The sequence below is a fragment of the Pleurodeles waltl genome, chromosome 12, assembly GCF_031143425.1.
Source record: "Pleurodeles waltl isolate 20211129_DDA chromosome 12, aPleWal1.hap1.20221129, whole genome shotgun sequence".
Classification (NCBI taxonomy): domain Eukaryota; kingdom Metazoa; phylum Chordata; class Amphibia; order Caudata; family Salamandridae; genus Pleurodeles; species Pleurodeles waltl.
In genome coordinates this window covers 494,224,316-494,249,060 of record NC_090451.1, presented here as the reverse complement: position 1 = coordinate 494,249,060, position 24,745 = coordinate 494,224,316, and the positions used below count along the sequence as shown (strand labels likewise).

The 24,745-nt window shown below is 43.0% G+C and overlaps 1 protein-coding gene across 1 annotated transcript in view; it reads left to right on the top strand.

Moving 5' to 3' along the window:
• CDH16 (cadherin 16) overlaps positions 1-24,745 on the top strand; it is an 841,291-nt gene that overhangs the window by 805,815 nt on the left and 10,731 nt on the right. Inside the window, exon 16 of the mRNA XM_069217207.1 lies at positions 19,738-19,854. Coding sequence (XP_069073308.1) covers positions 19,738-19,854 — 117 coding nt within the window. The remainder of the gene's footprint in view (positions 1-19,737; positions 19,855-24,745) is intronic.

The following is a 24,745-nucleotide window of genomic DNA, read 5'->3' as shown; positions in this document are numbered from 1 at the left end:
CCCAATCGCCAGTGCCCTTATTGCATCTTGTATTTCAGTCATATGTGAGAGGATTTTTGAGTTCAGATTTCAGGTCCAGGTTGGTGTACCACAACGGTATTGTGGAGAAGAAAGAGTCCAAATGTCTGGGATTAGTCACGGATTGTTATAAGTTCCTATAATATCATGTAAGTTTGTCATGTATGGCATGTTGAGGAGTCTGTCCCCAGCAGAGTGCAGTGTCATTATGGGGTCTCAAGGCTGATCTTGTCTGATGAGCAAGGCACGGCTTCAGCCTGATTTGTCGGCAGCAGTGTGTGTGTGGGGCGAGTGGGCTGCATAGTTAAGACACTACAGCCTTTCCAATAACACAGTATGCTTGTGTCATGGGTCTGCTAACAGGCGAATAGCGCTGGGGTCATGTAGTACTCGAATATCATGATCGAATAGTGCATGCTCATTGGTAAAGATGTCTCTATTGAATGTACATCACATATTCCACTGTGTCCCCAAACTGGGTCCTCACGTCGTCACCTTGAATGCATCCCATTCCATTAAGTTGGTTGAGGCCATGTCGCATTATGATCAAAATAATCAGCAGTGGCTGAGCCAAGTGCTGTACTGAAGGGTGGGTCCTCCAGTGCCGCTGGCTAAAGTCGCTACATGGGAATAAGGGGGAGTGAGTCTTCCTAAGTGAGCTGCATATGCTGAGGATTGTGATCGGAGTGCACGCAGACTAAATAATCTGTGCGTGATACAGTAGGTAGTAAGAAGAGGGATCCTATCAGTCTATCACTTCATACATATACGTGATGGGGATGAGTAAATTTTGTATACCCTTGTGTGTGGGTTTCTGTGTCTCCAAATGTCAATCAACTGCCAGTGTTGAAGCCAGTCGTGTAATGCCTGTGCATTAGAAGTCACAGGAGTGGAGGCAGTGGGGGAAAGGAGCCTTTGAGGGTAGTATTAAGGATACAATTAAAGTCACCTCCTATCAGACACTGCAGTCCACTCCAGCAGGACAGGATAACAAGAGACTTGGTCCAAATTGGAGGCATAAATGGAACCTAGAAAGATACTCCTGCCATCAAGATGGCCTTTCACAATTACAAAGCGGTCTTCTGTGTCTAGGACGACGTCTGCAGCTAAAAAGAGTGTTACAGGTTTCATCTATATTAATGCACCTCTGGCATAGAAGGAGAAATCAGTAGCAAACACTTGCCCTCTCCAGTTCCTTTCTAGTTTGTGGGCCTCTGATTTTGTCAAGTGTGTCTCTTGCAACATTGTGATGTTAGTGGAATGTTGTTTCAGATACAAATACACCTAATATTGTTGCGATGGAATGTGCATCCGGCGCGTGTTCCAGGTGATTATGTTAAATTGGGACAAGTGTGTGCATAGAGAAGTATACTGCAGCTAAGTGCAGCATGAATAGTAGTGTGAGTGGACATATATATTGAGACTTCAGCAAGGATGTCTGGCGGACAGCAATGTCGCACACAAACAAAACTCAATAGTAAAATACAAACCATAAATAGGGTACAAAGAATACCAATAGGGCGAAGGGACAACATGCTCATGCCCAGACAGCCAAGCAACAAAAATCGGCAAGAACTGACTAGTTAGAGGGCTATTTGGAGAGGTATTGGTGGCCACGTAGGTGTTGCCCCAGCAGAGTAGAGGAGTAATGGGTGGCAATCCTGGTATAGCGTTGGCATTGTTTTGTGGGATACTATAACCCAGAGGGTTAATGTCACAGTTCTTCTACGATTGGTACATTAGCATTCATGGCAACTTGCAACCCTGCTGCCATAAATGAAGAGTGATGCAGGCGGGTTCCTGAAAGAAATATATTGCAAGGATACAATTAGTCTCAACAGGAAAGATCAAACACTACAAGACATATAACATTAACATTAAATAATATCATCTGACATCTGTGGTGTCACATCATGCGGGATGACTAAGTCCACTTTCAAGAGCCATATCGTTATTGATCTATCATCGCTGATGGACTTGTCAGAGTTGTCCTCAGGTTATGGACTTTGTGTATCTTCACAATTTCAGGCAGCAGTCTGCAGGGCCCGGCGCTGCTCCTGTATAACTTCTTCCAAATCTGGTGCCTTTTGGAGTTGGGAGGGGTGTCGTGGCCAGGGCTGGCACCCACATTGGCAGGCCACGACTGACCCTCATTGTAGTGCTTTGCATCGATCAGACTGGTCCGTGGGAATCAAGCCAACAGCTTCTAGCCAGTCCCAAGTGTCATCAGGAGAAGTAAAGAAATGGGTTTTGTTGCTGGACACAACACACAAGTATGCTGGGAACAGGAGAGAATAATGGATACCCAAGTCCCTCAGTCAGCGCCTGACTGCTAGAAAGGAGTTTCTCTGCCTATGCACTGTAACAGAGAAGTCTGTGAAAAGCATCACACGTGCACTGTTGACCTTCATCTCTCCAAGAATACAAGCTTCCTGCAAGATAGAGTTTTTATCATGGTCCTGAAGGAGTCGGAAAAGGAATGGCCTGGGAGTGGAGCCAGTGGGCGATTGCCGTGCAGGTACCCCCTAAGCACACTCCACTGTGAAGAACTGTGTAAATGCCTTAGGGGAAGTACGTCTTTTAACCCTTTTTCCATGTAAGTAATAGCATCCGTTGCCTCCACGCCCTCCGGTCGACCAATCACTTATATATTGTTCCTCTGGGATCGGCCTTCAGGGTCTTCAGCCTGGCACTCCAGAAGGTCCACACGTTCTGCTAGTGTAAGCAGTGAGGATCCATAGAGCGAGTCCACGTTTGGAGGTCAATGACAGTTTGTTCAGCGGTGTGGACCTTGACCACAAATTTGCAGTGATCTACATGCAGTAATGTAAGTTCCGTGGACACTTTGTTCATTTTGTTTCCAAGGATGTATGGGAGTCCTCTAATGCGGTGCCGATCCATTCTACAGCTTCCAGCACTAAATCTAGCTTTTTCAGCGAGTGGCACATGGGGTACGGTGCGAGTGGGGGAAACAGAACCATTATTGAGGTGGTCTAGGGCCGCCTGGAGAAATGGGGTTCCCTCCTGCATGCCAGTGCGAAGGTATCCCATAGTTGTTGTTAAGAAATGCTTTTGTAGTGAGTTCAGGTGGAATGTTTATTCAGATCCCGCTTGCCTGAATCAATATGGTGGTAGTGACACAGCAGCACAAGCAGCCCCCTGAGGTAAGTGAAAGTTTGACACAGATTACCATGAAATAAGTGAGTAGAGGAAGTGGTGTGGTTGGATGCATTTTCGTGCATGTCTTGTTCAGTGCTAGGCCCCAATGGTGAGTATTATAATCGGGCATGACATTATTGGGGTGAAGGCGGTCATCTGTGTGTCAGGCTAAATGGCTCATTGAGGCACTGCAGCACAAGCAGCCTCACAGACCCCAAAGTCGGGGGTCAGGGTCAACTATCACCAGTGGGAGCAAGTGTTAAACAATCCATACTGTATGCAGAGGCAATGAGGCGTTGTTGCATATTCAGGGGCCTACGTTTGTCACGGTTAATGCCCCAGGCCAGTTTAACCCTGCAGAGTATGCGTGCTGGTGAGGGGCTTGCAGTAAAGTATTCAGGGCTACTTTATGCATGGTTGCTATTTAGCACAGAATCCCCATCACTATGTAGCAAAGGAAGGAGAGGTGGGCTACGATCAATTGTAGCATCTTCCTTATGGTGCATGTCAGCCCCTGGTGTCCAACAGCAATTGAAAGCACTGCCTGAAGTGTGGGCTCTGGCGGCCTACGATCTGTCACTTCCTTGCAGCGAGCTGCTGGCCTCCAGTCAGGGTGTGTTCATTTCATGTGTGACAGCGGTCATATACCATCTTCGAGGGCCCGGTGGGGAGAGAAAGATGCGTCCATAGTGCCCAGAGGCCCCTACGACCATGTGGTATCAGTCAGCAATGCTGCGTGCATGCCCTCGTGGGCGCCTGCAGGTTCAGGCGGTATACACCACAAGGCTCCTGGCAGCGCACCAATCCCACTGGTCGCTCCAGGAGCTGTTGTCAAGCAGCAGGTTACAGAGTGGGCACGGTCACCCCCGGTGGTTTCAGAATGTCTTGGCAGCATCGCCCACCCTGCAGGCCTCGATCCATAGGTGCTAGGGTGTGGAAGACACCTCTGGTATTGTGTCACCACCTCTGTCCCCGCGTGTGGCAAATCTCATCCCACAAAAGCAGGGACATCGGCTTGTGTAAATGCTGAGGCTTCCTGCAGTGATGACAGGCCACTGTCAGGATAAATGGTGATTATGCAGGGAGGAACAGCAGAGCTCTTTCAGAGCACGTCTTCCATCTTGGCCTCCCAAGCCACTCCCCACTCTGCCCCTTTTTAGTCATATTGTTCTTTAAATGCAAAGTCATTTCAGTTCTTATTGTTTTTATTCTGAAATTCGATCACTCTTGAGCTGTGCACAGATCCTTTCCCATTCATATACACCCAAATTCAATCTGGCATGTTACTGCACAGATTTTAAACCAAGAAAGCTGGCACTAGGCACCTGTAGCTTTGCTATCCAATCTTTGTTTCCTTCTGCGAGGGACTAAAGTCAACGCCCCCTGCCGATTACTTGTTAATTGTACTGCTCAAAAGAAGCAGCTAATCCCCTGAGGACTCAATGTCGCCTCCTGAGGCCTGGGATAGAAGGTGATGCACTGCATGCTGTGCCTCCTCGGCCAACCCATTGTCATTCTGCATAGGACAATGGATCAGTCGGACTCTGTGGCTTGGTCAGTCATACTTGCTGTGGCAACCTTTCGGGTTGTGCACCAGCAAGAAAGTCAATCCAGGTAGTGGGCATGCTTTTCAACATCTGAATGGCGTTCGGTGGGCCAGAATGTTCTCTGAGTGGGCCTGGCCCACCCTCCAGAACCGGGCATGCTACAGGTCATGGCACAAGTTAGTACAAAGCGCTTAACTCAAGGAGACATCTTTGCTGCACAGTATTCCTGCTTTCTCCTGTGAAAAAAACACATTATGTAGCAGTAACCTTTGTTCCTTTTAATTAAAATGCAGAAAAACTGTGAGTGGGATGGTGAATTGCAAATGAGACTCAATTATTAAGTGCATTTATTTTGATACGGTATTGTTAGACTGTCTGACATCGAAATCCCGGGATAAGCATACAAACTCATTGCTTCATTCTTAAATGATAGAGAACAGGCAGTGGACCTTGGAAACTTCCACTCAAAATCTTTTTCTCTCCCCTCTGGGGTCCCCCTAGTGTCACTCAGCCCTACATTTTTAATGTTTATGTAGCACCATTAGCAAAACTACTCAACTCCCATGGCTTTGCTATGGTAGACTCCGCTGATGATACCCAGATTTGGTCTCCATCTCGAGTAATACGGAGGAAATGGCCGACAGGTTTAATAAATGGGCAAAGCCCAAAGTGAGTAGGGTGACCGCCAACTGTCTGAAACTAAATTCAGCTAAAATGGAGGTCCTTATTTTTGGAAAAGAATCCACTTTCTGGGGCAATTCCTGGTGGCCTCAAAGCTTGGGATCTCCTCCAAAGCTGACGTCCAAAGTAAAAAACCTTGGGCTAATCTTTGATGCTGCCATCTTTCAAAAAGCAAATAAGTGAACTTACTTTGGCGTGCTTTCTGCAGTTCAAGACCATAAAGACGGTGCTACTTTTATTCCTGTTCAGCTTAAAAAAAAATAATAATAAAAAAAAAACAGTAATTGTCTCTTTGGCCTTATTGAAGATTGACTACTGTAATGCCTTATATATGGTCAGTCGAGAAGCTGTACTCAAAAAGCTCAAGACGCTGCAGAACGCAGCTACATGCCTCCTAAAGAAAGTCCCTAAGTATATGTCAGTAGCAAAGGTTCTAAGGCATCTTTATTGGCTCCATGTAAAGAAGTTCATAGCCTTCAAGGCACTTTGTCTAGTCCTCAAGTCCTTGTATAGCACCAAACCTAGTTACCTGGCAAGGAGAATTAGGTGGTACTGCCCAAACAGAAACCGGAGATCAAAGGCTTCATTTCTTCTGTCGGCGTCCAGGATAAACAAGGTCTCCTGGGATGAGGGGGGGAGGGGGGTCATGGATTTGTCCATACTTCCAATGAGTTATGGAATAAAATGCCACTCCACCTTATAAATCAATCATGTTTTCTAAGTTTTTGCAACCTGCTGAAATCATATTCTCTCTAATGGCTAATCCTCTAAGCTAGGAGTGTTTTCCGGGCAATCGTGCACTCTAGAAATTCAATTCATTCCTTTATTCATTTGTTTTATAGAAATTAGACTATATTTGCAGACTGAAAGCTATGCAGTAATATTTGGAAAGCACAACTGCAATTTAAAATAAAATTTTGCTCTGTGCTAAAAAAAAAACAAAAAAAAAAACAGACCAGCATTTGTTAAACTAAAAAATTTGTGAACGGATATTGAATTCTGCATTCTTTGTTCAGACAATTGAAGACACGTTCTGAGTTATACTGTACTTTCTGGGCTCCAAATCTAGCTAAACTGTGTTAATGTTAATAACATGTTCTATATCTTTCAGCTCTTTTAGCTGTAGGATAGCAATTGCTAGATCTGGCCACTGAAGAGTGGATAATGAGCTTTCAGGTTTATGGTCCTATAATTGGTCACTGACACGTGCACACCAATAACAAGGACGGGAGTTTACCACACAAGTGTGAACATTCTGGTTGGCATCGATCATGATGGAGTGCACAAATCGGGTTCATGTTTTGCACCCGCTAATTTGGGATAGTGGCGGGTTTTATTTCCCATTCTTTGACGTGCATACATTGCAGTTGTCGTACTTGCAGCCAGTTTCGCCTGCTGCAAATCACGGGAGCGAACACCAGTGATCTTAATCTAAACTGCAGGCCTTTTTTTGGCACCAGTAATAGCTTGTGCCTGAAACTGGCTGCACCATTAATGGGGCTTTTGTGTTCAGTTTGGTGTACTGTAGTTAACAGACGACATTCGCAATGTTAATTTGAGCTTATGTTGAACCATTTGAGCTGGAACGTGAGGGGCGAGCGGCCCCATGTCTGGCGTGTTACTGTCAGCCAGTCCTGGCTTTTTTGGCAACAATAATTTGCATGCTGGATATTTTAAGCTAAGCATCCTACACTAGCTTGGCGTTTCCAATGACATGGGGTCACTTTGTGGCCACCCTTGAATCAAACTTTCTTTGCTGAATCAAAGCTGTATGCAGCATTCTAAGCAGATGTGTTTCAGTGACATTAATTAATCTCGGTACCACATGTCCTGAAGACATCAGACTGGCACATGTCGTGAAGTCAGCAGTAACCAGAGCCGAATCCTTATCCCGCAGCCAGCTCCACAGAGTTGGTTTACACAACTAATCGTCTTAAGTGGAGATGGAAAGATTTTATTATGAAGATGTTTGTGTCTTTCTATTTTTGACTCGTTCTCTAACAGTTTTTAAAAAAAATATTTCCATCTCAGCACTCGTGTTTTAATGAAAGTTCTTACTCCATCACTCAGATGCTCAAAACAAGTTTCTTGGCCTTTTCACTGCTTAGGTTTATTGATGTTACTAATGTTTCTGGTGGCGTAGTAATTACTGCAGGATGGCAGTGTTTGACAGATTCAATATTCCATGCAGTGGTTCGAAGTACAATTCCTTGAAAAGACTAGTAAGAGCCTAGTCACAATTCAAAATGTAATTGTAATCACGCGAGGGCAGTCTCCTATGGAGTGGTGTAGAGAGGGCAAAAACACATATACTGTAATGCAATTCAGATACATTGACTGTGGTTGACATCAGCTCAAGCATTCTGCTAATTATGTTTTAATTTCCTCAGCGTGACTTCCTGAGTGGGGCTGGTGTGCCCAAACATGTTCCCTGGTTTCAATGTCCCATGGGATCCAAGATGTACCCCATTAATGAATCTAGCAGTAACTTAGCCTTGCAGGTCTGTTGGACAGTTTTTGTTGACCCAGGACCAAATTTGATTTGCATGAGAGTGTTCTTTCTTGAAAGAGGCACAATAGACAATAAAATAATGCACTGTAATGCGGCGCTGAGTAATTATAAGTGACTAAAATTAGGTCAAGTATTCCACCAACCAGCGTTTTGTTCTACACACTACCTTGCTGTAAATAATCCTCTAATGGTTGGAATGTGTTTGCACTGAAAAAGTCTTCAAGATAAAGAGAAAAGTCCACCTCAAGTGATCTTTCGGTTTGAGATTTAATCTAAAGGATGTAGTTTTTATGGGTATTTTTTGTGTTGTTCCAAAAGGTCTAAATAATTCTCGCAGGTCAGGTGCCAAATAGCATGAACAATTGTTGTTAGACTCAGAGACAAAGGCTATCACAAATGCAGAGTCAGCTTGAGAGCATCCACCAGTTCCCGAGGATTAACCTGATGATACCAGGAATTGATGGCTATATAATGTTAACATATCATTAAAAACAATTACGCAGGAGGTGAAACATGGCTGCAAGCATGATGCCCATCACTCAATAAGGCTCTAATCGACTATGCCATTTATCCACAGTGATCGAAAATTAGAGTCTGCGGAGTACCAACTAAAAGGGGAGGCAATTGTTGCCAAATGACAGGGCCTGAATGCCTGAGATCTTCCACCATCAGGGTTAGAAGCACGGTGGAAGGAGATCTAATATGCATGAACTGCACCATCTCTTTCAGGTCCTGTACAACAGGATACGATTATCTCACTGACCTGTGTGATATTCATACCTATAGCAGAGGCAGAAGCTCAATAGGTCTTTCCTTCGACCCTGGACATCTATGACATAGATTGGCAGCATCCAGATGAACCGAGGTGGTGTGGTGATGCCAGGACTGCTTGCCATGGGATGCTGAGAGAGTCAGTCACCAACATCACTGATACTCCGCTCTCTGCTAGAGGGAGCATGTAGACACACAAAGTGGCAATGATGTAGCCTCTGACAAGACAAACATCCAAACAACAACCTTAGGAGCAGTAAGATGAAAGCAAGTGAGTGACTTCACAATATCCCACAGGTGTTTATGTATTGAGGCTTACCACTTAGTGACCTCTGGCGCTTATTGAGGCTTACCACTTGCTGACCTCCGATGCTTCTTGAGAAAGTGGTGTATAACCGGGAACTACTAGTGCTGCTTTGGTTTACCTCAACCTACTAGGACCGGTGTTTAGTATTCTACCCTGGTGTGTCACACTCCCCTTTGCCCTTCATGAAAGTTGGGCCAGAAACAATGCTATCTACAGTCTTGCTTGTTGTTTGTACTCCTAATCTGGTTACTTGGTAGACACTCACAGATACTGAGCCCCTCTGCCTTGTTGTCATTTTTGCCTCCAGCTGTGGGTGCTGGAGAATTGTATAGCTTGCTAAATACTATAATACTTCAGCACAGGACTGCAGAACCCCTCCAGCGTCTGCTATTGGGACACTTTGGAAGTGATTTTACAGGAGCTAACCTCTATCAAATTATCCATGATGGCTGTACAGGGAAGTACAGTGAAACAAATGCAGGAATCAAGTCAATCCGAAATGATATTGCAGTTTTCCAGATGAGACTGGACTCTATGGAAAGGCAGCCTCATGCTGCTTAGGACCAACATGAGCAGTTGCAATTCTGAAACATGAGCTGTGAATGCCCTGTAATAAGACAGTGGACATGGAGGACAGAATCAGATGTAATCAAGTCAGGCTGTTAGGAATACCAGAATATGTGTAGAACAGCAAGGAAAGTATGTCCTTCCTAGGCAAGGTCCTACTCCAGCTTTTAGACAGGTCCTTCTCCCCCACTAAAATTCGAACAAGCTCATCGAGCCTATTCCAGGTTCCCACCGACAAATGGTTCTCCCATGCCTATACTGGCCTGGCTTCTCTGTCATCAACAACCTTGTCAGATCACAGGATTTAACAGATGAAACAATGAACCCTTCCAGTACAACAACCACAAGGTATTATTTTCTGAAGGTTTCACCCATGAAACAGCCATTAATAGAAAGAAATGTCAAACCTTCCATCCACAACACCAATACGGGGACACCAGGGATCGTCTTTTAGAGCTTGCATCATGCTGATCACAGTGGGCAGTGGTAAAAATAAAAAGAGGTTTACTAATCTGAGGAGTTGAAGAGATTTTTGAAGATGAACCCATTGAAACAACACAAAGGAAGATGGACAAATTCTCTGATCAAATTAGTTCCAGGAGATTGTGATTATTGCAGGCTAAGAAAAGCTCCTGTATAAACCTCACAACCAGTCCTTGTTCTTTGACCTGGTCTGGCAACACTTTGTGAAACCTACATAGCCAATCAGCACAATACTCTGATTCTTTTGTCCCACTCCCATCTTTATATGTTTTGTTGCACACTCATTGGGATTTTGCAATTTCCTGTGACTGTGGAAAAGTGTTCAAGTTTTTCCTGGATGAGTCATCCTATTTCTGACATGATCAGGTCCAATGACTTAATGGCCTTGAATTTTTCCCTGTCACATTATGCTTTTTCTCACTTATCTCCTAATGCACGCACAAGTTTGGATGTTATGCTCATGTGCGAGCTATCCACTGTCCCATCCAACCCCATTCTACCACTTGCCTACCCTCCCACTTGGTCTGAGGGACTATCTTATATCTTGTGGCCTTTGAAATGCTGGACAAAGTTGATGGTGAAAGGGCATATGTATTTAGCCTTATTTATTACCGCAGGACACACTTTGTGTTCAGATGTCCTCATGAGCTATATGATATCTTGCATAAGAACATAGTTGAAGTGATACATACCCCATGTCCCTGGACATCATCAACATTCAACACATTAAACATTACCCAAAACATGGGACTTATTACATGGTATACTGGTGTACCGCCCTTTGATGTTACTCATAAAAAAGGCACAACTAAGCCTGCTTGAGTACATTGGTCTTTTGGCCCCCATGCGTCAGATATGCTAAATGTGTTTACTATAATACACTGTAGGGTGACCCTGTAGTTTAATCAGACCCTGATTGGGCTTGCCCTCCTCCCCACCATCTACCTTCCCTTTATTTTCCCTCTGTTTCCCCCCCTATTTACACTCTCATTATGCTCCTCCCTTTCTTGTTACTATGACCCATTCTTGCAATACAAATGTGTTTATTTGGTGTAATCTTACTTATGTTGGTTGTTGATATTTGATGCTTTTTGATTGGTACTCTACCCACCATCGACTTGAATTGTGCTGGACTTAGGACTGGCTCTAGGGCAGAGTGACCAGTGCCACCGTACCAGGGAAGGACACCGGGTGAGGGGCGCCAGGTTTGTAGGTATATTATGGTTTTAAAAGCACCTGCTGTGGTATTCCATTTCCTCCAGCAATTTTCGAGCAACAATACAAATGTCAAGATAACTCTGGTGATTAATGTTCCACCTGAAGAGAGAAAGGAGTTTTCTCTAGTGGAAGTTTTAAGGTGGTGCAGAGAGTTATTATGCCTGCTGCAAATAATGTGTACCATGCTGGTCACAAAGTGCATATGATGCAAGTAGGTCAGTGGATTACTACTTTTGTCAGATAGGTCTTTTTGTTGCTTGCAGTTGAAGTTAAAATCCCAATATAGACTAGCAAGCTATTAACTGTCATCTAAGAAATGTATGCATTCTGCAAGTAATAGATTAGAGCGTTATGATTTTTCCCCAGTCTTTCATTATCGTAATGTTGCAAAAAGGGTTCATTTGGGTAGAACTCAATTCTTCTTATTAATGAGAAACCCCAACTATGTGTTATATTTTAAATCCCGAGTTGTGCTTCTCCAGACCAAGCACTTTAAGCTATGCAGCCTACCAATATGGATGATATGTGAACTCTACACCTTGTAGTCCTGTATCTTATGTAACATTTCTTACACACTGATTTACACACCTATGATTGATTGCCTCTATGTAATGTGTGCAATGTATAGTGCTCTGACACCCTACACTGGTATGAGTGGCGCTATAAATCTAATTAAATGCACCAGAGAGTGATTATGGAGACTTAAGGGTCATTGTTGAAGGCTGGTAGTGAGGGAATCCATGGCAGAGGTGGTCACTGGGGGGGTGCCAACAAACATTGTCACACAGGGCACCACCAGCGCTAAGGCCGGCCCTGGACATTGACTTTGATTACAAGTGCCAAGGATTAATCCTCCTGATTTTCCCACATCTGTATTGTAATTACTGGGGGCCTTTAGGGGAGTAACAAGCTTGAGTTTGCTGTATTTTTTTGTGCAAAATGAATCCCGCATCCAAATTGGATGCAAGAAAGCACTTTGCACCATAATATACCACTAAAGTCAGTTTTCTTTTTAGTGTAAATTTGCATAATGTTTGCAAAATTTTGCATAATCCTACAAAATAAATGACACAGATTTCACACACCTAGTTTCCTGCAGGCTTTCACCTAGTATTTCATATAGTCATTTTGGCTGCTGCTTTCAGTAGCCATAATATGTGTAAACAACCAAAACTTGTAATTCCGATGGGTCCGCTACTCACATTACTGGGACTATCGGAGTTTATGGGTGAGGACCATAGCGTTGGCATTCGTATTGCTTTCAGAAAATGAAGAATTGCAGTGGCAAACAGAAATGGTTAGAGATATTCATAAGCAGTAATTATCTGCTGTGTTCTTTCATTGTGATTGCAGTTCAAAAGATTACAACATGACAATGACCTGAGATGCTAACCTCATTTCATAAGGTGTAGCTAATATCAAATGATAAAAGTGTAAAAAAAAAAATTTTTAATTGTGTTTTATGGCTACTTTGACATTTGAACAGTATTGATTTTTAATGTTATGACAAGTAAATTACTTACCATTGTTTCACAGCACAGCACATCAGATGCGGCAACATCCTTTCATCTCAGATATTTCTCGTTTACGAGGACTATGGACTAGGTAGATACACACCAACAATAGATCTGATTACACATTTCGATACGGTAATTTCACGTATGGAATTCCCTTTGCCGGCGATATTAGCAATTCTTGCATGTGGGATTATAGGGCCATGACAATGCTGCTCCTATTGTGGCTTCTATTTACAGCCAGAATGTCCAGGATAGGGGACTAAGCAGCACGATAAAGTGTTATCACATAGCTTTTACCCTGTTGTATCTGGTAATTCCCAATACAGCCACACAAGAATTAGATGTAAAACGACAAAAGTCAATTCATCTTAGCACAATCATTGGTAAAACCTGAGAGATGTGTATACAACCCCCCCCCCCCCCCCCAAATTTGAATACTGCTGGTGCTTAGTCTCTGATTACAAGTTCAAAGTTTAATTAAATACCCTGTGCAATTAGAAGTTTGTAAAGGGATTTTGAATAATGATTAGTAAAATAATTATCACATCCTCCTGGATTCACATGAAGGATGACAGCAGGTCAAATCTGCTGAAATGCATCTGGGAAGAAGGACCAGAAAAGGCAAAACATCAGAATTGTGTGTGTTAACTACCAATTCTGCATTGCATGCCTCATTTTCAGGTTGAAAAATAATAGGAAGTATTTACCATGTCCAGTTAATTGTAACTGAATGTTCCAGACGTGATATGCACTCCACACTATTATGCACAACTGAGCACCAGGGCCTTAGAAGCTGAATAAATCTCAGGTTGCATGGCAGCAGTATTTTCTCCAGGAGTTATGCTGAATCTGCAGGTCGTTAGGCTGAGCCATTCTGGCAGATGTACCTGCAAAATACTAAGTACGTGTAGATGTATCAGCTATGAACACATCAAAGTCGTTATCTGGCAGAGTGCCTTGGTGTGAAATACGAAATACGACCTTCATTGTTGTCTGTGTGCTGCAGAATAAACTAGCAGCTGCTAGTCTCATGGAGGCACCAAACCACTGTACCTTGCTGTGGTCCATGAGGGTACATGTGATGAGCCATTGACGGAATCAAGCGATTGTGGACATTACCCAGAGTTTTCTAGCATAACCTTCAAGATATACCATCCAGGGCAACAAATGTAAAAATGCAAACAAAGGCCCTGGTTAAAATTCGTGGCTAAATTCTGATGGCAGTGGTAACAGAAATCTGCAAGTGGATTGGAATTAACCACTCCCAATAAACACCTTACACTGGGGAAATTAGTACTTACCAAGGTGTGGTAAATATGCCACTCTATTGAATACAGCTCGTAATAAGGGCCTTGGTGTGTTAAATACATATTCTGCATGTTATGCCTCATTTCCACATTGACAACATGAAAAAGGAGGTACTGATGAGGTCGTTATACACCCCACCATTTTCCGTATAACTTTAATCAGGGCCTTGATTTGTGATACACGTATTGTTATACTTAATTTCCAAGTTCAAAGCTTGCAAAACGAGGTATGCACCATGTCTATTAAATAATACACCTGAAGTGATAAGTATCCCGCAAAAAAAGGAGGAGGGACCGGGAGAAGTTAGTGGTCCAGTGTACACTCTCCCATCATTAGTGAATCAATACAAGTACACTGTTCCAATCAAATTAGTCACACCAGGAGACCTGAGATTTCAGGAGCTGGAACCCTCAAGCATCACTAAGGATGATAGTATCATCATTGGGAATAGCTCCTCACCAGGCTGGTACTGCAATGCCTGGTGGGCACCCCGATGTCGGGGGCTCTCAGCCGGATTAGCGTGATAGTGACTGGTAGGTTCACCTATCTAAGTTGTGATGCTAGAACGTCACCACCGATAAACAGAAAGTGGTTTAAAATTGGTTATCCATCCACTAGACATCATCATTTAATCAATCGGATATAGCAAGGATGAAGACCAAGGTTAAAATAAGAAGGCATGAAAGGAACATAGAGGATTGTGCACAAAGCCTTTCAAAAACATAGGTGTAGTAGAGAGTCCAAAAACTAGAGGAATCTCGCAGTTCTGGTCGACATGTTTCGCATCTGTTGGTCCACACGGATCCATTGACGCTTCATCAGGACCTACATAACTCGAAAATCAACCTCATCAGGATAAATGTCACTAAGAGGGATAGATAAATACCGATCACTTACATTAAAGATAACTGGTAAACACAGGTACCCAACCCCTAGTAGAAATCAGGTTCCTTGGGTGGTGCATTTCAGGGACTTGGGTGATAATCATCGACACCGGTCCAGATTTTTGGACCTACCCTCCGAAACGGCCGACCCGGAAACATAAGTAGGATAAGTATCCCACCCTATCCTGTACAACTTGGAATCAGGGCCTGAATAGTAAACTAAGAAAAGAGCAATATTCTCAGAAAAGTGGGACATTGCACTCAACAAAACACAGAACAGTTTGTGACAAATACAGAGCAGCCACAGATAAACTGGACCCACAGATCATAAGTCAACAAGTAGTGTGTTTTTCACAGAGCTTGCCCATTGGAGTACTAACAGAGCAGTGGCTATTATCGATTACATACTTTGGCAAACAAATCTTACATCTCCAGCGGGACACATTCCAACATTGCACAAAGAAATAGTTAATAAACACAACGCCCTTCCCCTTTCACATGGTCTCACTGCTAGTAATTGTGAATGCCAACATATTCTAGTAGCCCTTGGTAGGCATCTAGTTACTTGATATTTCTTTGAACAAGATTTTGATATGCCAAGCAGAAATTCTAGCTTCATCTCCTTTCTTAGACCTTGATTGACTGCTGTCATTGAAGTCAAAGTGTTTGAAAAGAGCTTCAGCTGCAGATAGAGTGATAACCTCTTAGGATTCTCAGCATCCTCATTTTATTTCTCACTCATTCATATATATATATATAGGTATAAGTCACTGTTTGAAAGTAAATATTATCTATTTTTCAATGAAGAGCTAGAAATTTTGTTTGACATTTTTGCAGACTTTTCAAGTCGGTTTAAAACACAATAAAATAATCAGGACAAACAGAGAAATTGTCTTTCAGCAGAAAGGAGCCTGGTCAAGAACTGGGATTAATTTCAATTGATTCCCAATTGTAAACAAGAATGTAGTTCATTGCATTTGTATCATGAGCAAATTATATGTTTCAAATACTGATGACTGGAACATTACATACCTGGGCTTGCTCGCTGATAACAGCCAAAATCCATATTGTTCAGGCAACTTGTCAGAGCGCTCCAGCACCTTTTAAGCTCACAAAAAGTCAAACACCGGCCCAGTCCTTCCTTCACAAGTAAATCTTCTCATCTTTAACTATTCTTTCAATGCACACTGCTCATATTAAATATGGAAGAGGTATATAGTTGTCTGTCACTAAGTGGCCTAATCTTCATCACTGATGGTAGATAACACCAGGTCCCATCTTCATTTATAAGGCACCCTGTCTTGGTGGACACAGACTGGCACCATCTGCCTCTTTTCAAAGTAAATGCACTGTGACCAGTGCAGACACAGTTGTATGCAAGAATATCATTAACAGAAATATTGTGTGAAATTAATATTGTATCCTAAATATAATTTATCGTTGGTTGACAGTGCCCAGGAGATAATGGCAACAGGCTAGTACAGTCCATCTGCAGCTTCCTAAAAAAAAACCCAGAAAGAGCTTCCATTCATGCAGACTCGGGATCACCTTCTCACCACAACAGTGGGAGTGGTGGAAGACTTACATTCTGTTAATAGAAAGGTCCAATGTCAAGGCTCCAAACCAAGCCCAAATGCTACAGAGCAATAAGAAGGAAAGAAGCAGAGCAGGTTGTGTATTTTACATGACTCAGAATAAGGGCCTATATTTTTAATTAACACCTCTGTGTGGCGGCACATTTATTTGCATTGATAGACAGGGGAGTAGCATCAGAGGGGGTGTTTGGGGTCTGGAACTGTTAAGTCGTCCCACCCTAGGTAATTTACTTAGTGTGGGACTAGTTTTAGGCCAATTAATCTTTTGACCCTGATTGGAGACTCCTTAATACGAGATAACTAAACAACATGTCAATCAATAGATCGATAACCTCATCAATATTCACAACAGCAAAATCAATCAGTTTGGTTAGTGACATTAATGAAAACTGAAACACCCCATGACCTTTCTGTCATGAATAACCACACAAAATTTAGTTAAGATTTATGGTATTTTATTCCCTATTGATTACACTCTACTAGCAAGTTTATTAATCTCAATACCAGAAAACACATCAGCACTGTCACAATATGGCAACTCGAAAAAGATTTCATCAAAGCAAAGATCATAAACATTAGAACAAAGCACAACGTTAACATGGATTAACTTTAGCAGAGTATCATTAGCACATTATTCAACAAAGCATTGATTGAGTCATTTGTCTATTTGCGTCTGTTTAGTGAACTCCTTAACTAGCTCGAATTAGCATTGGCATGTTGGGCTTCATGCAAAACAATTTAGCAACCCAAATTTAGAAAACATCTGACTATGGTCTCTATCAAAATAAGCAGTTGGTACCTAGAAAGAAAAGGCAAACAGACAATCACAATTTCGTTATCATATAGTTACCCTCCGTTATGGGTCAGCATACAGAGTCAGTCTTCGTCCTCAGGACATCAGTTGATTCGCCATCAGCCAGGAAACTCAGCAAAGTTCAGCAAGACAGGCAATGAGGAACCCTTCCCTCATAAGGAGGAAAAGTATGAAACGGGCAAAGCAAGGGCGAGGATGGTTTGAAGAGTCAAACAGCAAAGTCTTTCAGACAGAGTGACAAAGTGGCTGGGTACTAGCAAAGAATGGAACATAATAGCTGATTTCTCCTCGTGACACGGTGTTATATTAATCTTGTTGTACAGTCTCCTAATTTCCAATTGGGCTAATTTTGGTGCATCATTATCTCCAACCAATAAGTGGGTTGTCACCTCACTAGGATTTTCACTTTAGTATAGTTCTCACGTAGTTCATTGGCTCCTGTAATTGACATCTCCAACGGGTAGAATGTCAGGTAGAAACTTTTATTCCGACTCATGCTAACTAAGGCCTAGTAAATAATTTTAACAAAATCTTAACATACAACTCTTAATACTAATACAAACCACACATTAGTACATCAATAATTCATTATTAGTCAACTTCATTTGTCATCGTATACATTGGTGCTCATTCTTCGTGGGCACATTTGAAGCGCCTATGTTAAAAGCACATTAATAAATGTTTCTATGCGACATCATTATACATTAATTTGCAAACATTTCATGTTAATGTTTTATTATAATAACTACACTCCAACAACACCTCCCAAATTAGTGCATTCGTGGCTTGGCAGTTGGATCTGGGGTACCCGAGTCAGATCTGAGATCCTTCTATTGATTTTTCTCTTTATGAGCCAAGATGAAATTAAGCCATGACCTTTGATGTAAAAGGGAGAGACAAATATAGAGATACTCATCTGATGGCTTCCCTGCTTGTCCAGACTTTGTGATCCTAGGCACATATTTTATGTCACAGCACCTTTTTTCCTTCATTATCACATACGTGCACACTTTTAAATACTTCAGTTCAGGATGCATGCGGTGAAAGTTCCTCTTATATTTGATTTAATAGACTATAAAGTTGCTCCATCTATAATAAAAGTCTAGGCCACGTTTAGGGTTTACATGACTACTGACTTGCTTCTTAGTTCATTAGTGGCATTGTTGTTGGGGGGGGCAGTTATGAATGTTCCTAAAAACTATAACTATTAACACAATTTTGGTCCATAAAGTATATAAGCTGATGTACTAAGATGAAATGTTCCCTCATGTTCCCTCATGTTAAAGAAATACAATTTCCTCAAAATTCTAAAAAGTGTATCACATTGTGTTTGTTGTATGATATACATGGCAGACATGGCTCGGCTCATGCATGGACACTTAGAGTCAAGACAGAGTCATGTCTCAACTCTGGGTGGGCTCGCCTTATTGATTTCCCTGTGCGCTATTAGTGACTCTGGTATAGTGCATTGGGCAGTCAGTCATTTACTAAAATGATTCTATAAGGGCGATCATTCCAAACCTTGGTCATCTCTCCCCTCCACCATGCAGTCTACTGCTTATTTAGCTGGTAAAAGAGATTCACACACACCTCCGAGTCTCATTGAATAAGCTGTGCCCCCGTTTATACACAAATACAAGTTGAACAGTGTGAATGGTATGTCTGAGTGTTGTATTCATGATGTATGATTGGTAAAAAAGGAAGAATCTTAGTGAATTTATTAAAAGTACAAAAAGGCATCACACTAAAGAGTTCAGCAAGCAGTTGGTCATTTTGGCTCTGTGACTAAGGCACAAGAATGTACCAGTCATATATGATTACAACATATATGTTCAAACGGCTGCACTTTCTGCCCAGCTATGTTGTAAGACAGACTGAAATACTGACACACATTGGCTGGGTGGTCTGCTACCATTCTTGATGGATCTGAAAGGACCAAAGCCAGCAGACTAGTCAACCTCCACCATCCGCCATTTTCAAAATCAGTAGCATGGTGTAGGAATAAATCTGCTGTGTTATAAAGAAATAACTATTATCCCTCTCTTCTCTATCAGAGCAACTGTATAGTATTGCTCTGGTCCTTCTACCTGTAGTGTGGATGGAGTTCATGTCTTCATGATGTTAATAAGAGAAGATTAGCCTCATGTAACAAATATCGCAAAGCACACAAAGTTTTCAAAAATGACTTTTTACGCCTGGATTCTGGCACATTGTTTGAGGTGGCTCTTAAGATATTTTATCAATTGTGGCGCATATTGTTGAACTAAGTTGAAATATAATTATTTGTGATTGTCTCGATAAAGAAGCACCTACATACATGCGTAGCTTAACTTTTATTATTTTTGTTTCCCTACAGTGACAGTATGCATATGCAATAAGATAGGATATTGCATGATAGAGGTTGAGGAGATGCCAGGCATGCCAACAGTCTTCTCTGCAGTTGGCATCATTGTGGGCACACTTGGAGCTATGGGTAAGTTATGAACAATTCAACTATAGATTAATAGTTTTCTCAGCTGCAAAAAGTGTATTTATTTAGAGAGTTATATTATAGTTGAGACCATATGTGTGGTTGTGGTGTCCTTTGTCTATTTACAAAGTTAGAACCATTTTTTCCTCCTCCGAGTATACATTTCATAATGTCTACTACAAGTTAATGTAATGAGAGCCCTCTTTAGCCTTGGTTTCACTGAAGCATTTATAACATTTGAACCCTTTTTATAAAAGGTGACTTTCAGTCAGTGATGGTTTTTCTTTCAGCCAGCAGGGATTATATTTCCCATTCTAAGGATGGCTCTACATATCCTAGCATGCTTGGCTCTCTGCAAAATCATGGCTGGGTGAAAGGCATCCATATGACATGGGCAACTTGACAATTTTGGATGATGGGAAGCTCTGAGAGTTTGCTGAGTAGATCCCACTTTAAGATCTTGATATCTCAATATGAGACTGGAGCAGAATGTCCAATTGTCAGGGGAGTTAAGAAGATCCTCAAGCTAAATTGAGTCTTATTATAAACCAATCCAAATAAATCAACCTTAGAGAGTGATAGCCCTGAAAACCCAACCATCCAAATGATGAAAAACATCAATAGTTCTTTGACTCACCCTAATGTATGGTAAGATGGGAAAGGGTCAAACACGCAACAGTACAGCAAGTTTCTTTTCACATTGCTAATGTTGTGGGTGGAGAGGCTGAATTAACAAGGAGTGACTTATAAAATACCGCCCTGCTCTTATATTTTTAATAGTTTGTTTTGAGTAGATATACTACCTCACAAAGAATCTGAGGAGTAATCCTGAAAATGCATAACAGCCACATATTTATAGTCACCTGCAAGGAATAATTAACTCATACAAATTGTTCACAAGGTGGAAAATCTGCTTCAGTAAATAAAGCAGTAATATGCATTTGCACATGGAACGTTTTTCCGACAGGAATATATTTTTCAGTTTGGACAGCACTCTTCCTTCTGGAAATACATTTACTCATGCCTTAAAATGTAGTTCCTGTGCATCTCCTCAGTGGGATGTTTTCTGCAAAATGTTTTTCTATCCCATAAACATACATGTTTACTAAACTTCACAGGCCAATTACTGTAACAGAGTTGCTTCATCAAGGTCCACCCAGGAGAAAAAGTAAGTCAAGTCTGCATCATTGACACCTCAGCCATCAGCCTCCATCAAATGTCAATTCACCAAAGTTCCAATCACTTACAAGATCTGAGGTTTATGGATAGAACCTGGTGATAAACTGCTGTCAGCTCAAGACATCACACATCTCTCTTCCTTATAAACACCATTACTAAAACAATATACAACATATATCTACCATGGTAACACTTACAAATAATAACTAATTAACAGACATTCACACCAAATAATATCTTGGCATTTAACAAAAGATAGTTGAAACATGCCTAATTGCAGAATTATTCATCTAGATAGACATACTTTTTAATGTAATCACACACTCCTCTTTAGAACAGAAGATCATGGCCCTCATTCCGACCCTGGGGGTCTAAGACCACCAGGGCCGCGGGCAACAGGCTGGCGGTGCTTCAGTGCCCATTCTGACCGCGGCGGTAAAGCCGCGGTCAGAAAAGGGGATCCGGCGGTTTCCCACCGGATTTCCCCTGGCTGGGCTGAACCTCCATGGCGGCGCTGCAAGCAGCGCCGCCATGGGGATTCTGAACCCCTTCCCTCCAGTCTATTTCTGGCAGTTTTGACCGCCAGGAACAGGTTGGCGGGAACGGGTGTCGTGGGGCCCCTGGGGCCCCTGCACTGCCCATGCCACTGGCATGGGCAGTGCAGGGGCCCCCTAACAGGGCCCCAGCATGATTTTCACTGTCTGCATAGCAGACAGTGAAAATCGCGACGGGTGCAACTGCACCCGTCGCACCCCTGCAACACCGCCGGCTCCATTCGGAGCCGGCCTCTGTGTTGCAGGGCCTTTCCCGCTGGGCCAGCGGGCGCTCCCCTGGCGGGCGCCTGCCGGCCCAGCGGGAAAGTCAGAAAGGCCTCCGCGGTCTTCTGACCGCGGAGCGGCCATTTTGCGGTTCCCGCCAGGCGGGCGGCGTCCGCCGCCCGCCCGGGTCAGAATGACCCCCCATATGTTTTATTAGAGATTGCAGTCAAATTATAACAAGAATCACATTTCATGAGGACCTCACCACTATCCACTCTCACCACATTGTCCAGATGATTATTAGCCACACAGTTGATCTGGAAAATAATTTCCTGTGACAGTTCTCTCACTTCTATTTTTTCCCTTTGTTCCTACATTTTATATAATTACCCTTTTTCCACACCCCTTACAATACACAAGAGCAGGGCACTCTCTTGTATTAGTTCAGTGTCTGCTCATGTCACACCCAAAATGTCCCCTGAGAACTTATTTTTCTCATCCTTATACTCTTCTTTAGATGGGACCTCAGAATTTTTTCTTATGTTTGCTCAACACAGTGACACATTTTAGCATATGTTCATCTCTTTTTGCTATTACCACTACCTCTTCTAGGGGTGGTTTATCCTTGAGCTGTACCCCCTCTCTCATCTTGTCTCTCTTTCATTTGAATTCAGATTGATCTGTAATCCTTTTATCAGTTGCAGCTCCAAATTTACAGGTAGTGACCAGCTTCCTCAAACTTGTAATATAGCCCTCAACTGATTACCATTTTGGCTTAAGAGAATGAGCTATGTTCCATCAGAGTACTCATACGCAAAAGATAATGTTGATCCAGTTGAAGCAAACAGATTTCATATTCATTAACATTCCCCCTCTCGCCCACATTAAGTTCAAGCAAGGTCTCTAAAATTTCTTGACTGTCTTCCCGAAAACAATGCTTCAGTAAGGAGTACTTCCTTTCTGCTGTAAGTGTTGTACCGCAAACCCTGGCATAATTACAAGCATCTTTTTCAACTTACTCCACCTTACTTCCACTTACACGATCCCATCGACACCAACTCCATGGACCTCCTAGAAAGAATGGACACCATCGGCCTCAGGCAGCTACTTACCGATCCCCCACACATCGCAGGTCACACACTGGGCCCCATTTTTTCATCCAGCAATGGAATTAACTACACCCACACATTGGACCTCACCTGGTTGGACCACTCCATTGTACACTTCACCATATCCGGATAAACCTGAGCCACCCCCAACCTCCACAGAGCACCCTTCCACAGCCGTGCCAAGGTCTTGCAGCACAAATGGACCGACACCCTTGGCACCACTTGGCCCAGCTACCCCCCCAATCTGGACCAAGCAATACAGAACTTCAACAGCCGGATCACCAATGCTGCTCACCAAGTTCATCCCACTAAACCAGCCAAAGACCACAGACCAGCCAAGCAAGCCACGTGGTACACCCCAGAACTTAGCAAAACCAAAAGCAGATGCAAACAACTTGAGAAAAGCTAGTACATTACCCAGAAAGAAACCGACAGAGCCGCTTACAAATCAGCCCTCAACATCTACGACTGACAGATCAAAGCAGCAAAAATGGAAGCCCGGACCCTCAGGATCAATCCCAGGACTAACTGATCCAAGGAACTCTTCACCATTGTTAGGGAGTTCACCTGCCTCGCAGCCACCGAAAACTCCATCCCTGCATCACAGAAGCTCTGCAACGACCTCGCTGACCACTTGCACAACAAAATAGCAACCATCTGCAAGAACTTTAACCCCCACCATCCTACTCCCACAACATCCAATCCACTATTACCACCAACCACCTGCTCAATGTCTGGAAACAACACACAGATGCCACTACAACCACCCTTATGAACTTCATCCACTCCGGTAAACCCACCGACCCCTGCCCCCACATGCTCTTCAACCTCAGAAGGGGCACGATCAGCAGCCAACTCACCACCATCATCAATGTTTCACTCACCTTGGTCACTTTTCCCGATACCTGGAAAAACGCTGAAATCAGACCCCTCCTCAAGAAACCCTCGGCTGACCCCAACGAACAACAAAACTACCGACCCATCTTGTAGGCTCCCTTTCCCCACCTAAGTCCTGGATAAGGCAGTCAACCTCCAACCCAAACACCTGGAGAGAAACAACCTACTTGTCTCATCCCAGTAAGGTTTTAGATCCAACCATAGCACCGAGACACCTCTCATCATGGCCACAGATGACATCCGTGTGATACTGGACAATGGAGAATCCGCCCCCTCATCCTGCTCGACCTCTTCGCCGCCTTCGAAGCAGTTTCCCTCCACACACGCATCCACTGCTTGCACCAGTCAGGAATAATGGATGACGTGCTCAGATGGATGGCATCTGTCCTTACGGGACGCACTCAGAAAGTCCACCTTCCCCCTTCAAATTGCAATCCAAACAACATCTGTGGCATTCACCAGGGCTCGTCCCTCAGCCCCACACTCTTCAACATCTGAATGACTACACTCACAGACATTGTCAGATCGCACAACATGAACATCATTCCCTATGCCAACGACGCACTACTCATCCTATCAGTCTCTGTCAACGCCACCATTACCAAGAAAAAGTTCCACAACTGCACAAAGTACATCTCAGCATAGATGAAGGACAACTATTTAAAGCTGAACACTCACAAGACCGAAGTTATTATCATTGCCAAAAACATCACCCTCCTGAATGATTCCTTGTGTCCAAAGGAGCTCGGCCACACCCCCTACACTGAAAGACAATGCCCGAAACCTCGGCATCATCCTTAACAGTGAACTCTCCATGAGACAGCAGATCAACTCCTTCACCTCAGTCTGCTTCCAGACACTTTGCATGTTCCGAAAAATCAAGTAACTCCCCATTAACGCAAAGACAGTTTCTCATGCCCTCATCACCACCCACCTTGACTACAGCCACAC